This window comes from Populus trichocarpa, chromosome 5, assembly GCF_000002775.5.
Source record: "Populus trichocarpa isolate Nisqually-1 chromosome 5, P.trichocarpa_v4.1, whole genome shotgun sequence".
Taxonomy (NCBI): domain Eukaryota; kingdom Viridiplantae; phylum Streptophyta; class Magnoliopsida; order Malpighiales; family Salicaceae; genus Populus; species Populus trichocarpa.
This window is the reverse complement of record NC_037289.2, coordinates 21924308-21940379: the sequence shown is the minus strand read 5'-3', so window position 1 is coordinate 21940379 and position 16072 is coordinate 21924308. Positions and strand designations below refer to the sequence as shown.

The window sequence follows — 16072 nt, the reverse complement described above, 5'->3', positions numbered from 1 at the left end:
GTTAACCCAGTTAATTCAGATTTTTTTCTTTTTATTCATTAATTTTTTTCTTCCTTTCGGTTTTTTTTCTTTGTTTTTTTCTTTTTAATTAATCTATTTAATTAACACACTTTTATGACATGACTTTGCAGCCAGACCCACATCCAAGACTATTAGGTCTGGTATTGCAGTCAAACTCACTTAAACTTGGATCATGTAAGTTTAATGTTATTATTAATATTATAAATATTACTCTTGGGTCAGGCGTTGCAGCTATACCCAAGACTCTTGGGTATAGCTTTGCAAAAAAACCTAATACTTTTAAATCTTAATTTTTTTTATATATTTTTTATGCAAAAACCATTGACCCCCGGCATCGCGCGGGTCATGTAACTAGTAATATTTCTAAAATGTCTCAATGATTTTATTTGTTAACAAAGTAAAAATTAAATTAGAATGGAATGGGATGATTGCACAGAAAAAAAATGATAAATGACAATTAAAAAGAAAAAAAAAAAGAAAAGAAATTGACCCTAGTCTGTCTAACATAGCCTATAGAATCAGACATGAAAATTTTTTATCATCCAGCTTTAGCAAAAATCAAATCAAATCATTACTTAGTCGTGAGACCGGGATAATTCTGTGGAAATCATATTAAATAAAATCATGAAACTCAATTCTCAAACCAACTTAATATTGAAGAGACATTAAAAAAAAGATTAAAAAGCAATGAAAAAAAAGGTTCGAGTCAAACTTGGTGAACCTACTGAATTCATGACCCGAGACATGATTTCGGGATAACTCTATAGAAAGAAAAGGTAAAAAAACAAAGAATACCAATTTCTAACGAACCCAATAATAATGGATGAAATTAAAAATAAAAATGACTAAAACCATTCGGCCCAACCTTCAAAACTTATGACATGAATCGTGCATCCAAATCACAACATAAAAGTCAAGCCTAAAAAAAAAATAACAATGTAAAATTCTCAACCAACCAAAATAATTAAGGATAAATTTGAAAAAAAAATAAAAAAAAGCATAAAAAAGAAAATATAGATTTGAAAAGAATAAGAACCAATTTGACATAAAAAATCATAAGGGATGAAATTGAAAAAAAATCAATAAAAAATTCAAGACCAAATACATTGCAATTAAAAGAATAAGGATCAACTATGATATAAAAATAAAATATGAAAGGATAAATTAAAAAAAAATAACTTAATAAATAACTCAAGACTAAATACATTGCAATCAAAATAATGATGATCTAATTTGAATCAAGAAACAACTATACTTTTCTTGTTTTTTTTTTTAATGACCAACATGTTTTTCTAGGAGAGGAGAGAGGAAAGAAAAAACACGTTGTCGGAGCTCAATTGTTAGTCTTTTTACTGTACGCACCTCACCACCGTGATGAAAACGTTACACATGCCAACTACTTTTTAATTAAAATATTATTTTATATATATTAAAAGACCTAATCACCCCTGAAACCACATGAAAATAACAAAATAACTAAAATACATTTACATTCAAAGCTAAGAATAACTATTTCTTAGGGGCGTCTAAGTAATTTCATTTGACACAAAAATTTAAAAACCCGAAAAATACTTTTGTTTTATTTAAAGATGATTAATTAATTATACTGTGAATAAAAAAGATGTAAAAATAATAATTAACCCTCTCTAACCCTCTCCAATCTATAATAACTAATAGGTTCCATTAAAAATACCTTCATACTCCTAAACCCAGGATGCAAGTTTACCGACCAAGAATAAAATAATAATTTTACTATACAGATGATCTCTTTTAGTTTTTTTTTATAATTTAAAAATTAAAGCATTGACGTAGCTTGACAAGCAAATTGCCATGTCATTCGGGTAGACTATTCGGGAATACAATTCTGTTAAAAAAGCGTTATTCCTATCCCTACTGGGCAAGGCATCTTATGATAGTCTAACTTTTTTTTTCCGAAAACTTCAATATCCTATCGTTCTTGAAATTGAAACGACTATTAAGAGCAAGAAGGTCGTACATGTATCAGAAACAGAAACGGAAAAAAAGAAAAAAAAAATGCTGAAGCCTCGTGTTCAAATGGAGAGCAAGAAAGAAACATACGAAAGTTCATTTGGCCCCAGTTAAGAGACACAGAGAGCATAAACTCCCACCAACTTTGCCCACCACCATAATTTTAACATGGCAAAGATTGCCGTTCTCCTTTTCCATGACAAAAAGGCCTCTCAAGGCTACCTCATTTCAGTATCAGGACTAGCATCCCCGTAGGAAACTAAAGCTTGCTGTTCAGACGGTGAGCTTGATGGAGACATGCTAGCTCTAGCTGCTATGCCTTGACGTTTTGGTGGAACAGCATCGGGAGATCTAGAATGAGAAGATCCACGGCTGCTAGACCTGGAACTGGACCTGGATCTCAGTCTTCCTTTGTTAGGAAATGGCTTATCATCAACTCGAGGACCTAATCGAGATTTCAAACCCTCGCTTATGGAAGGTCGCTTATCACCAGGTGTAGGACTTCGTCGTGGACTCCTGCTTCTACTTCTCTGCCTTCCATACCTATGAAAAATCAAGTCTGATTAAAAATCGCCATGCATGTAGTGCCTCAGTTTGCAAAAATAAAGCAACATAAATGCTGAGAAACTAAGAAAATGAAAATAGCATGGAATGGAGTTGTCTGACTGCTGGCATCAGTCAGAGAGATAGTGAAAGCCAGCCTAGCCATATCTCATGCATGACAGATAATTTGTGATTTTTGAAAGACATAGAGAGAGAGAGAAAACCTAGGGGGACTCCTGCCTCTTGGTGAACTTATATATCGTCTTGGTGGAGAGCGCTCAGAATAACTTCTGTAGCTTGGCAGCCTAGAGGGTGGGGGAGTAAAAGAGGATTATATTCAGATGATGGAAGTCCTTCAAATGAAATGCAATTTATGGCATTGAGCTTACCTATCACGGTTCCTCCCATTGATATTTCTTCCTCCATAACGGTAGGACCTCCGAGGGGATCGTTCGGGAGACGGGGTGCGATACCGACGTGCAAATGCATAACGATCGGTGAAACCACGCCCTTTTCTAATGCGCGTGGGGGCACCATTTGGGGATTGACTCTGGTTTGACATAGAAGGTTCATGGTGGCCTTTGTTGGCAGGACTACCCAGTGGACTCCTTGATGACCTTCCCTGGCTCAGCTCCCCAGACTTCCTAACTGGACTTCTACTGTCAGTTCTGAATCTTGGACTCCTGGAAACTTCTTCAGGACTCATGCTAGGACTGCTCCTGCAGGTATTGTTTGGCCTACTTTTGGAGCTTGGCATTGCTCTCCTGTAAGAAAGTGCAATTACAATAAGTTATAAACTCCAGTGAGAATGTGTGATGCAACAAAAGCACAAATATGTAAAAGCAGACACCTGGATTTGTTTGAGTTATCTGAATGGGGATGCTGATTATGAGTTGCGCCCGATTTAGAATCCATCCCATGCCCATTATTTAGATGTTCGTCATTCCTGGGAGACAATTCACCTTCTTCATGTGGCGAGCTGCCCGCAGCTTTCATGGGCTTTTGATTCCTTTGGTGTTGTTCCACCACAGCTTCTTTCTTGGAGAGATGGGACAGGGATTTTCCACTTGCACCTGCAATATCAACTCAGCAATAAGTTAAAATATGCACTACCACTGTCAAAAATCTCAGCAATTCATAAGTCTTGCTGTATTACAAGCATTTAAGCCAGGAAGAGAACATCATGTAAATATAATACAACATAATGGAGTTCGTAACTCGTAGAAATACAAGGAAAATGCATACCAGAACTCTGAATTGATTTCTTTCCAGCCTGAGTTGAGTTACTGGTCTTATGAGCAGCAACAGGACTTCTATCATCAGATGTGCTGGTAGTGCTAGAACTATCAGTCTCTGTATCACTTGAGCTCTCAGAACTCCTGAAACAAGACCATTATGTACAATTAACACCATTGAGAAGTACATGAAAATACAAGATGGGAAAAGGCATCATTAAAGAGGTTGCACTTCAACTAAATATAAACCTGACCATTTAGATTTCCGCCTTGATCGTTTATCACTTCGCCCTCTCTTCCTCTCCCTTCGTCCATTCTTCTGTTTTCTCCCATGGTACTTACCTCTTTTTGCTGACCTCCTCCTTTTCTTATGCCTTCCATCACTAGATGAACTTGAATCAGAATCTGATTCTGAAGATGATGTTTCAGAATCAGATGAAGATGAATCTGAATCGGATGAAGAGTATCTCCTTTTTCTTTTCTTCCTTGTATCCTTCAGGGATTTTTTACTTCTTCCTCTAACTTGAACATTTGGACCATCATCTGAAGGCTTCCCAGCTTTCTTATTCTTTCCTGAGAGAAAGTAACATCATATTGTACGTCTTAAGAAGTTTGGCAAGCATGCTCCAGAAACAAAAGTGCAACTACCCAAGTTTTACCTGTATCTTTCCCAACAGCATCCTCAATTTTACTTTCAGAAGTTTCACCACAATCCACAATTTTTACAGGTCTGGCAGGTTGGCCACGGGCACTTCCCACCTGTTCAATTTTCTTCACAATGTCCATTCCCTTAACCACCTTTCCAAAGACAACATGTTTCCTGCCATACATCAGAAAATGTGAACCTAACAATATGAGCATTTTTTAATAGTTACCCTTGTTTGAAAAAAAGCTTTATGAGATCATGAAAGCAGCAATGAAAGGTAAAAGATTTGAGGGCTAATGGACAAATAAGTAATAAGAGCCAAAGAAATGAACGGAACAGTTGAAGGTCAAATACCCATCAAGATGGGCCTGAGGCTTTAATGTTATGAAGAATTGGGAACCATTTGTGTTTGGACCGCTATTTGCCATAGAGAGATGACCTGCTCCTTCATGCCTCTGTATAAAATTCTCATCTACAAAACAAGAGCATAATTTTTTATAAAAAGTAACGATGGGAGGAATCCATCGTTGCAAGCACACAGATGATTAAACATGGAAGATTACCTGCAAACTTCCCTCCATAGATGCTTTCTCCACCAGTGCCTGCAAACCAAAAAAAGGTCGAACCTTAACCTTACTAGTCTGGCCGAGAGTATGGGGCTCCAACAGAGAAGCATGATTCATTAGCAGGATAGAGAACATATGGAGTCAAAAAGTGTACCATTTCCCTTCGAAAAGTCACCACCCTGTCAGGACAAGAAAAGTGATTGAAAATTTTGCTCTTAATTATATATACAAAAACCTAAATAACTTGCTTCTTTCTGCAGCACTATTTCATAGACAGAAGCTACCCTCTGATTGCAATAACTTTTGATCTGTGTAATTCGATGTGCTATGTTATTCCATCTCCCAAACAATGGATCCAGTTAAATAGTTGTGCAGAACTTTGATCTCATAGAAACAACATATACAAAGTAGGCATACTAATTATTTGCACAATCAAGAAACCAGGATACAGCTGTATAGGGGGCACATAAACAACTTCTACTAAATGTACAAGTTTATCCATAAGTTGATGCGTCATAAATTCATACTGAGAAATCAAAGTTGGTGATTTAAAAATATAACAGCCAAGAAATATGTGTAGGTAAGTAATCTTTAAGCATGACATGTTAGAAGACAAAAAAATTGATGACAGGTCAATAAACCAGAGTTCAGTATTTACTAGTATTCGACATGTTCAGAAGCATGCATCAAGTCAATTATTTAATTCATTGATTATGGCAATCAGTAAGTTCCCCACCAAAAAATGATCTCCTGAAAATTAATGGGTGCACAGGTATCAAAGCTTGACCAGATCAGTTTATGGACAAGAGATCCTATGGCGTCCATAACATTGGGATTCAAGAACATGTGCATAGAGATAAAAACCTGTCTTCTCAAACAAATATGAAAACTTAGAAAATCTTAAAATTGGAAAGCAGGCAGTGAGAGAAACCAGGTAGCTTTTGCCAATAGCTTGACGATGTTTAAAAATTTGCAGCAACAAAACTACTTATAATCGAAAGACAAGCATCATAGTATCTCGCGGTAACACTTATTCACGAGGGAAAAAAACATACTTGGGCCATGAATTCTTTGATTATTCGATGGAAAGAAGAGCCCTTGTAGTGCAGAGGTTTCCCAGTGGTTTTTCCAGTACCCTTTTCACCTACAATGGACAACAAATACAGGTGAAATCCAACACGCTGCTAGTTAAACTAAAAAGGAACACCTTCAAACATATTGACTAGCACAGAAGAAAATTCGATCAAGAGAAACTATGCCACTCATTTCTAATGCCAACAAAAAGAAAAGGATAACATCCAAATTAAAATGGCAGAACTATAATAACAGATTGAAAACATCTTTTTGATGTGGCAGCACTGACAAGAAATATAGGCATCTACTACCACAAAGCTGACCAGTCACGGCCAGGATTTTTTAAAAAAGAAATGTCTTGCTAAAAGGAAGTGAAAATGCTAAAGACAACCATCCTTTTCAGTTGCATCCCCTTCCTCATGGAGAGGTACAGTATTCTCAGCACCATGATAAAATTTTCAAAGGATTACCAATCTTTCTCTGCTTGTGCACTTAACCATCAGGGATCGTTGACCAATAAGGGGAACCAGTTTGACCGGGCAATTCAATGTACTTGCTAATAAATTCATAAACACAATGCCACCCACTTTGATCCCATCAAAAGCATAAGTTGCTCACCATTTTCGACTTTTCAGTTCTCTTAATGTGGTTTAAGGTGACATTATAGTGCAAACTTCCATTTAGATATATTAGGAATCCGGAGAACTTTAAACGACAGCATGCTCATGGAGTTGGTCTTCCAATTTATAACATAAGATTTCTTGTTTCTGATCCTTTTGAATGCAAATCACTCTCCAGACTCCAGACATGTGTAGTAATTAGAAGTTAAATATACATTCTTACAGTTTAGTGAACATTTTGGCCACTATTATGTCAATACATCCTAGTCCTTTGTCCCTTGTCCTACCCAAGAATATCCATCAAAAAACCAAGCACGTTGTCTTAAATTGTTACAAGGAGCGAGCTGCTTATCAAAATTTCAATAAGGTATACTGGAGGGAGGCATTCTGAAACACTGTCCTTAAAGAGTAGCTAACTCGGGCCACAAAAGAAAGAAGAACAATGTATTACATCTATAATCAAGCAGAAAAACAATTTGGAAGTGGAATAGGATATTACGAATTGAAATAAGCTTCCATAACTTAGCAGATCACAAATTAAAATCAGACTCTTTCATTCGTGGCATGAATGCTAAATGGTTATACACATTATAATATGCAACCATTTAATCAGTAATTCGATTTTGTCAACAACTTGCATGTTTCAAATGGAGATTCATTGCACATAGAACACAATTAGATGAAACACAAGATCCCATCAATAAATTACAGGCAATAGTTCATAGCACCAGTGCCTTCAACAGCTTTTCTTAAAGCCAAAAGACGACGAATACAAACTGATAAAGGAATTGAAAGAATGCGAGAGAGATTCAAAATACCTGTACAGAGTGCCCGAAAATTCTCGGCAGTCCTGGGGACAACATCTGCGAAAAGCTGTCCATTCAAATGAAACAGGTTTTATCTTTATCTTGATGCTTAAAAACCAAACTTCAGTTTCCTACCAATAAAGAAGATTAAGAAAATGCATTACCTCGATAAAAATCCTTTCGGCAGGATCTCCGTCGATGGACACATCTAAGAATACGAGAGGATTCTTCTTCTTGCTCATCTCTCCTCTTATCTAAAACACTAGACAACAGCTCAAGATTAGCATTTAATTTAGAAATGCAGCCTGCTATTAAAACAGAAATAGAAAAATCCTAAACCCTAAACCCTTAATCTTACATTCAATCCCAGAAAACAATAGAATCAGGATTTGTTCGCTTTAAATTCATCGAACGTGCACAATGGAACAAGAACTAATTATAATTAAAACTCTCGAATATCTTGAAAGAAAAAATAAATCAAGGAGATTAGCAGAAGATTTCAGAGCGAGATGGCTTTTCGATGTTACCTTAATTACGTGATTAAGTTAACTCGGGGCTGAGTGGACTAGCGAGTTACACCTGGAGAACAGAAAAAACAACGGCCGCAAACGTGAGCCGACGAGCGAGGAATGTTTTTTTTTTTTCTTAGCTGAGCGTTTGCTCTGATGAGAGGTTTTGGTACAGTTTTTACGTGATTAGTGAGCTGGGGTACATTCTCGTGTTTCGCAGGTAAGAAGTTTTTCGTGGGGATACATGATTGCTCCTTTATCTGATCGCCACGTGTTGGGATGTAAACTCTGGTGATGATTGAGCCGTCGGTTATTTGGACTTTTTGCTTAGACCCGTTAGTAGTCAGATACAATCCGTGTCGCATGTCACCTATGGGCCAGCCATGAGCTGCCGTCCATTTGAAAAAACAACAGGTGGAAACACCGTCATTCAATTCAATTTCGAGAGTTACTCTTCTGAACAAATTCAATTCAGCTTCGAGAGCTTCGAGTCCCATTTGAACTGAGGAGGTTCGTAGATACGACGGGTGATGATGACGCCGGGATCCGTTTGTTTCCGAGTGCATTTTTGTTTTAATATTGGATTTGCAGATGTTTAATTAATTAATTAATATATAAATTTTTTATAATTTTTTATAATATATAAAAAAAATATATATTGAAGTTCAGTTGTAATGCCTAACCCAGCTATCCTCTCCTCTCTCTCTCTTTTTCTTTTTTTTTCTTTTCTCTCTTTTTCTTTGGTCAAGTCTAATTGAGCTCGAGTTTCAGTGTGGCTGAGCTCACTAACCTTAATATATAATTGATGAATAGTAATATGCATGTCACTATTTATGAATAATACTTTTTCACTTGTTTTTATTTAGATATTTTATAAATATTCTACAATGCTATGTATTCTTAGATTTTTTTTTTTTTGAAGAAGGTTCATAAAAAAACAACACCACACAAAGAATACGCATCTTTATCTACACATAAAAAATTACACATTAAATCATCTTGATTTTTTACATGCTTGTCACTTAATCAAACAAAATCAATTACTAATTTAAGCATTAGATTGTCCCTTATTCCACGAGAAACATGTTTTACATGTACGATTCAGGTCCAAAACTTACCAGTCAGGAAAAGCTTATATTTTTATGTGAAGTTTTTGCACGACTTCATCAAATTCTACTAAAAACTCTCTCTTAAAACTTTAAGAACAAACTACAGTTTATAGCTTTTCTTAAATCTCACTTTTAAAACCGCAATCGTAAAAGTTACCACAATGTCAAACACATACTTAAAGTATATTTGATATTGTGGTGCATTGTGTTGCATCAAAATAATTTTTTCATATTTTTTTTATTTTTGATATCAACATATCAAAATCATTGAAAAGCATTAAAAAAACATTGATCTAGTTTTTTTTCAAGTGAAACACACTTAGGAGTAGAAGCTATCGCACTCCTAAACACTAATTTGATAAAAATATTTTACTTGATGTTAAAAGGCTGAGCTAGTATTTTAATATTAAGTGTCATCAAAAGTTGATGGAGTGACATCATCAACATACATAACATGAACATGTCTTACATTTTACAAGTTTATCACTTGCGTTTTTGCTCCAGGTTGGACCTCAAATTTTTAGAATATAAAGAAATAACATATAGACAATTAGAAACTTTATGGCATTGCCATTAAATTTGTTACATCGGATCAAACTTGAAAAATGCTGACCCAATTATTTTCTTAAACTTGGTTTTAAATTAAACTGGGTGGAAGTTGTCTCTATGTAATCTTGTTCACTAGGTAGGTCTAAAGAAAAAAGGAAAAGAAATTGTTCATGTTCACCTCAGTCAACCAGCAAAACTTGCAACCCAGATTATGAACTCTATTAGGTTTAATTATTTTTTTAATTTTATAATATAATTAAAAAAATATAAAATCCGATTCACTATCAACCTAATACTAAATGATAAAATCAAATAAAAACCATGAGCTATGTGAGTCTTATTAAAAAAGCCATGGCATGTGGGCTAGAGATAGGCTCATGCGTTTGGGTTGTATTTTTCATCCACAATAGGTCGTCTGTCATTTAGAATAAAATATTGCGCCCACAAGTCTCAAACTCGCGACCTCAACATTATTTTAACGTGTTAATCATTGAGCTACAACACAAAGTTGTTAATTAAATGACCAAAAACGTATGCTAACCTAGTCGTCTGTCATTTATAAGAAAATATTCCCCACCAGGTTTCAAACTTGAGACCTCAATGTTACTCTCAAACGTTAATCATTGAACAACAACACAAATCTGTTAACCAAACAATAAAAAAATACATCAACCTGGTTTATTATTCATTCAAATAGTAACCAAATTTCATTTTTTTTTGTTTTTGTTAATGTATCATTACAAAAACGTCACATAAGTTTATTAGTAAAATTTGACTTTTATCTATAATGTGAGTTAGAGATGTCATCTCTAGTATATGTTAGTTACTACTTTTCGTGAAGATGATTTTGATAGGTTACTCTAAATTCACTTTTTCACTGGAAAATCTAATGTGTCTTAAACTCTACAAGATTAGATGGTCCATTGTCATTCCTTGGTTGTAAAACAAAATACATTTAGAATGCAAAGATTTATTGCAAGTCACGGGTTAGAAAACTACAACCTATAATACTATTAATATTCATAGTAGCAATATTTAGTCATGAGCTACCAGCTTACTATTAAAAGAATCGTGAATGCAATTCATATTGTAGATGCTAGTTGTATTTTTGCCTTTATTGTATGTTAATCTAAGATTCTTATTGTAGATTACTTCCATTATTTTAACGTGTTAACCACTGAGCTACAACATAGAGTTGTTAACCAAGCAATTAAAAAATATATTAATCTAGTCATCTATTGTTTATAAGAAAACAATTGTGCCCTCAAGTTTTAGACTTAAGACCTCAACACTACTCTCATGTGTGTAACCAATGAACAATGACATGAATATGTTAACCAAATGATAAAAATAAATACATCAACATAGTTTATTGTTCATATTAATTGTAATCTAATTTCATTTTTAAAAAAGCTTTTGTTAATATACCATTATAGAAACCTCACTTGAGTTTATTAAGAAAAATCAACTCTAATCTATAATGTGAGTTGAGTATGTGATCTCTAGTTTGTGTCAATTACTACTTTCCTTAAAGTTTATTTAACTAAGTTACTCCAAATTAACTTTTTCACAGGGAAATCTAACGTGTCTTGAATTCTACAAGATTAGATGGCCTATTACCATTATTTGGTTAGAAAACAAAATAACATTTAGAATGCAACGGTTTATTGCAAGTCGCATATAAAAAAAAACTAGCACCCATAATACGATTAACATTCACATTAGAAATATTTAGTCATAAGCTAATAACTTGTTTTTAAAAAAAAATCATGAATGCAATTCATATTATAGATGGCAATTGTATTTTTGTCTCTATTGTATGTTAATCTATGATTCTTATTATAGATTACAACTAAATTCATAGTTATTATATTTGATTCGAAAACTAACCTAAAAAAATATGGGTAACTAGGTCATTAGATTAATCCACGAGCTACCAAATCAATTTGGCTCAACTATTTTTATTAAAATGTTAGGGTCTTGTTCTTTTTTATAAAACACTAACTAAAGTTTGGACCGGTTGACCAGGTCACTAAGAACCTAGTCATGTCAACACAAATTTTATTAGGTCAATGTCCTGTCAGATTCAATTAGAAATTAAAACCAAGATAGGATATGGGTTCAAGGTTTTTTAGATCAACCTATAAAGACGGGTCAATTAACTAGGTCACTATAGTTGCATTTTTTATTCGCTACATGTTAACTCGTAATTTACACATGAATAACAATTAATATTCAGTAATAAGAAAACTAAAAAAGTACAATTTTTTACTATGCATTATTGTGCATGCTCTTTTGTTTCATTGCTACGCAATATTTGATGCACAATGTTGTTTTTTTTCCTATCTTTTCATTTGATGTGTTGTGATATTTGATGTGTTGATATTTTCTTTTTATTGTATTTTTTTTTACAATTTAATGTGCTTGATAAAATTTTAGAATTGAATTTCAAACCAATCTTGTTAAATAAAAATTAAATATGTAGTGTTAATTTTTTTTCTAAAAAAGGACCAGAAAAAAAAATCAACAGGATTGTTTTAGATTTACGCAAAAAAAGGTAATTTCATCCAAAAGTTCTCCACCTCCGACTCATGCTCTGTGACATTATCGGACAGAGAAGATATCGATTTTTTTATTATTAATATGGGTGTCCGAGCTAGTTTAAGAAGATATTGATTTTCATTCACCAATGTTGCTGCTTTACTCATTAAAGTCTTTTTTGGAAAGTTCACGTACCTGTTTTTGTTTATGAATTTGTACAATCACACGTGCATAACGACAAGACACAAAATTATCGGTGTTTAAAATGAGTTTTTCTTTTTCTGTATTTCCTGGTTTCTCTTCACGTGTTTAAAGATCGGTAGGAGTTCTAAATTTATTGTAGCTATGTATTAAGTGATTTCATACCAAAACAACTAAAATGCAAGGTGTATTTATTGTATACTCATGCATATTTTAATATTAGCTACGATAGCCTTTCCAAAAAAAAACACAATAGCCTTTGAGTTAGGGGTATTTTAATCTTTTTACTTGACTAATTAGATTATCAGGTATACATGTTTTTTTATATTTTTTAAAATTTTAAATGACTTGATTATTCATAATTTTAAAAAATTTAAAGCTGTTGAAGATGGATATCAAAGTCGAAGTCCTTTTATTTTTAAATCAAATAAAAATTTAATCTTGCCCCTGCAATCAAGGAAAAATAAATCATAGACCAAGGGGTCTTTTAGTCTTTTCACAAAGGATTTGGGTTAATCTCATAACTACGGAGGATAATCTAGTCTTTTTAAACATGAATTATTATATATTAATCAAAAAGGTGTTTGGTATGTGCTTCTCATAGGCAAGCACGTGGGAGGTGCATGCAATGCCTTCTAGTGGAATAACTAGCCCTTTCGATTGGGAACCTCGAGTTGCAAGTGGTAATGAGTTAATAAGGGAGAGAGGATATCCCTGGTTAGAATTCTACCACTGATATTTTTCAACTCACATGCTAGTATGTGATCGATCGGGAACCTCAAGTTGCCTACCCGTGAGTCGCGCGCGCACATAGAACCAGCTAGAGTCTAAGGTCACCTATGCAATGATCTAAAACTCTCATTTAAACCATCTAGGTGGTGGCCCAGTGGTAAAAACTTGGGACCAAGAGGTTTGCTCCCTCTATGGTCTCAGGTTCGAGCCCTGTGGTTACTCATATGATGGCCACTGGAGGCTTACATGGTCGTTAACTTCAGGGCCCGTGGGATTAGTCGAGGTGCGCGCAAGCTGGCCCGGACATCCACGTTAAACTAAAAAAAAAAACTCTCATTTAATAATAAAAAATAAGATATATTTATCGATTACACTTTATGAAATGAGAATTGCTCTTACTTAATAAAATACACTAAGTATAAAATGAAGATTTTACACTACTTCATTTATAAGACATGCATAAAAATATATATTTTAAAAATATTTTAAAAATTTTCATTTATAATTCTACTCCGTATCCTTTCACGTTCACTTTAGACTGCTCTGTACACATGTTCCGACTCGGTCCACCAGTGGCGTGATGAATTAAAGATCCATGCAAGCAACTATTTAAATTATTAAATTCTAATTACTAGTGTCCAACAGTTTAATTAAATTTAAAATGTTGTCGTATTTTGAACGGAACAAAAGGTTTCTTGGGAAATCACGTGCAAAGGAGAAAAAGTCACCGCGTAGATGACATTTCTAAGGGTCAAGACACAGACAGACACAGACACAGACACAGACACAGACGCAGACGCCCTGTAGATTATGAAATTGGGGCATTGAAATCTCGCCCATTCAAGCGTTGATTTACGACTCTCTTCTAGATTTTTTCTAGCTTTGAATGGAAATCATCGATTAAAGCGTGTATGACTGTTTCAATCTGCCCCCTTGAATAATTTTTAAAGTCTACCCTTCTTTGGGAGGCCTTCATACCTAAAGCTCAAGCTTCCATATAAATTTCTTTCCTCGTTGCTCATTCTTTCCATCTACCAGCAAACAAGAGAGTTTTGTTTTGAATCTTTAAGGCAAAAAAAAAAAGGAAAAAGATGGCAGATTCTCTGACAGAAGAACAGGTTGCTGAGTTCCGAGAGGCCTTTTGCTTGATCGACAAGGACGCAGATGGTGCGTCCTTCTACACTTTTATTTTATTTTTGTTTTATTACTTTTATTTTATGAAAAGTTCTATTTATTAACTAGTCATGCCTTAAGACCATGTTATGAATTTCTAGTCGTCAATTGGTTCCAAGATTTATCCATGCTAAGAATATTTAGACAACTTGACTGTGCTCATAATTAGAGCTCATCATATTTCAGCCAGGGTTCAGCTCGAAAATATTGTTTTTTTTTTAAATAATAATAATGTCATTTGTAACGTATAGGTTTCATTACAATGGAAGAACTGGCAACCATTGTCCAGTCATTGGATAGACGTCCTACGAAAGAAGAAATTCAAGACATGATATGTGACGTTGATCTTGATGGAAATGGGACATTGGATTTTGAAGAGTTCTTGAATATCATGGGAAGGAAGCAGAAGGTAATTAAAAATATAAAAATAATATTGTTGGTACAGCATGAGAAATGCATTATTGATAACGTGAATAAATGTAATTTTTGTTTAAAAATATATTAAAATATTTTTTATATTTTTTTTAATTTCTGATATTATAACGCCAAAATTACTAGAAAGAACTAAAAAAATATTAATTTAATATTTTTTAAAAATAAACACATTTTTAAAACGTATTTATATATACACACACCCATTGTTAATTTGTTGCTTTTATATGGGAATGCTCGTTGTTTTCTCTGAGACTATAGGATTAATGTAAATGTAATTCTTGCAGGAAAATGTCACTGAGGAATTAAAAGAAGCTTTCAAAGTTTTTGATAGGAACCAAGACGGATATATTTCGGCCAATGAGGTGAAGATCATCGCTAAGATTATTTTAATTTAAAACAAAAAAAAAATTAATTTTTTTTTAAATACTTTTAAAATACAGGAAAAAAAAACAGTCACTTCGTTTACATTTGCTTAGTCAAATTTATTTAGTTGCTCACACAGTGTTGATAATCTGCAGCTAAGACAAGTGATGATAAATTTGGGAGAGAGACTGACGGAGGAAGAGGCTGAACAAATGATAAGAGAGGCTGACGTGGACGGTGATGGTCTAGTTAGTTACGAGGAATTTGCAAGGATGATGATGGTTGCTTTCTGACTGTTTTGGAAATAACTAGCCACCACATTCATTTTTATTTTTATTTTTATTCTCGTTGAAAGCAGACATTTTTTGGAGTATTTATTTTATAAAATTAAATACGAAATTCGAACAGATACGCTATATAATCCTATTGAATTAATATATACACAGTATTTTATAATATTTTTTATTATTACATTTCTAAACACCACAAAACCACTAAAGAGCAAAGAAAAACCACTTTCCCTGTTGGGAATTACTGCACAAACTACTATTTCTCTGGTCAATTGGGAACATTGGTCATAGACAGCATTTTCCAGACGACAAGAGTGGTAATTGTTCTATGTTTTTTAATATAGATATATATTCTCTTTCTTTTGTCTTTGTTCTCTATTTGATATTCCTGTCTTCTCCTTTTATTTATATCTCATTTAAATATTGGTAATTGTAACCCGAGGACGTTAGGATTTCTCAATTTACTGTTACCACTATTATTAATGCCAATAAAACAGTATATTTTATTTACATATCCTGTATTTATTTATTTAATCTATAAGTAATTTGGTAAACTATATATATAATTAACAATTTTTCCACAACCTCAGTTGAGAACATGGTCCATAATAACCATTTTTTTACAATATATATATATATATATATATATATATATATATAGAGAGAGAGA

General features: G+C 33.6%; 2 protein-coding genes across 5 annotated transcripts; one reads left to right on the top strand and one right to left on the bottom strand.

The window, feature by feature from the left end:
• Window positions 1–1928: 1928 nt before the first annotated feature.
• LOC7454312 (peptidyl-prolyl cis-trans isomerase CYP63) lies at window positions 1929–8190 on the bottom strand. 4 transcript variants are annotated; one of them, XM_002306766.4, is made up of 14 exons: window positions 8028–8190; window positions 7665–7762; window positions 7513–7567; window positions 6056–6144; window positions 5155–5179; window positions 4998–5036; window positions 4789–4906; window positions 4448–4608; window positions 4043–4361; window positions 3799–3932; window positions 3404–3626; window positions 2943–3317; window positions 2778–2858; window positions 1929–2553 (listed from the first exon to the last, which is right to left on the bottom strand). In XM_002306766.4, the coding sequence occupies exons 2-14, from the start codon at window positions 7740–7742 to the stop codon at window positions 2229–2231; spliced, it is 2022 nt and encodes a 673-aa protein (XP_002306802.3). In that variant the 5' UTR covers window positions 7743–7762; window positions 8028–8190; the 3' UTR covers window positions 1929–2228. The 4 variants fall into 4 exon arrangements, with proteins under 4 accessions (XP_002306802.3, XP_024457822.2, XP_024457823.2 ...); XM_024602054.2 differs by having other exon boundaries at window positions 7665–7754; window positions 8028–8184; XM_024602055.2 differs by lacking the exon at window positions 8028–8190 and adding an exon at window positions 7859–7874.
• A 5927-nt stretch (window positions 8191–14117) lies between these two features.
• Window positions 14118–15519, top strand: LOC18099655 (calmodulin-like protein 11). The gene is made up of 4 exons (XM_006383617.3): window positions 14118–14308; window positions 14566–14723; window positions 15034–15111; window positions 15268–15519. The coding sequence occupies exons 1-4, from the start codon at window positions 14233–14235 to the stop codon at window positions 15403–15405; spliced, it is 450 nt and encodes a 149-aa protein (XP_006383679.1). The 5' UTR covers window positions 14118–14232; the 3' UTR covers window positions 15406–15519.
• Window positions 15520–16072: the final 553 nt, after the last annotated feature.

What these genes read in the sequence shown, in the direction of transcription:
- LOC7454312 (XM_002306766.4), bottom strand. Translation starts at nt 7,742, where the DNA reads ATGAGCAAGAAGAAGAATCCTCTCGTATTCTTAGATGTGTCCATCGAC. An exon ending in TCAAGGCGGAAATCTAAATG is followed by an intron (nt 3,933 to 4,042) that starts GTCAGGTTTATA and finishes GTCTTGTTTCAG; the next exon opens with GAGTTCTGAGAGCTCAAGTG. An exon ending in GATAACTCAAACAAATCCAG is followed by an intron (nt 3,318 to 3,403) that starts GTGTCTGCTTTT and finishes ACTTTCTTACAG; the next exon opens with GAGAGCAATGCCAAGCTCCA.
- LOC18099655 (XM_006383617.3), top strand. Translation starts at nt 14,233, where the DNA reads ATGGCAGATTCTCTGACAGAAGAACAGGTTGCTGAGTTCCGAGAGGCC. An exon ending in GATCGACAAGGACGCAGATG is followed by an intron (nt 14,309 to 14,565) that starts GTGCGTCCTTCT and finishes TGTAACGTATAG; the next exon opens with GTTTCATTACAATGGAAGAA. An exon ending in TCATGGGAAGGAAGCAGAAG is followed by an intron (nt 14,724 to 15,033) that starts GTAATTAAAAAT and finishes TAATTCTTGCAG; the next exon opens with GAAAATGTCACTGAGGAATT.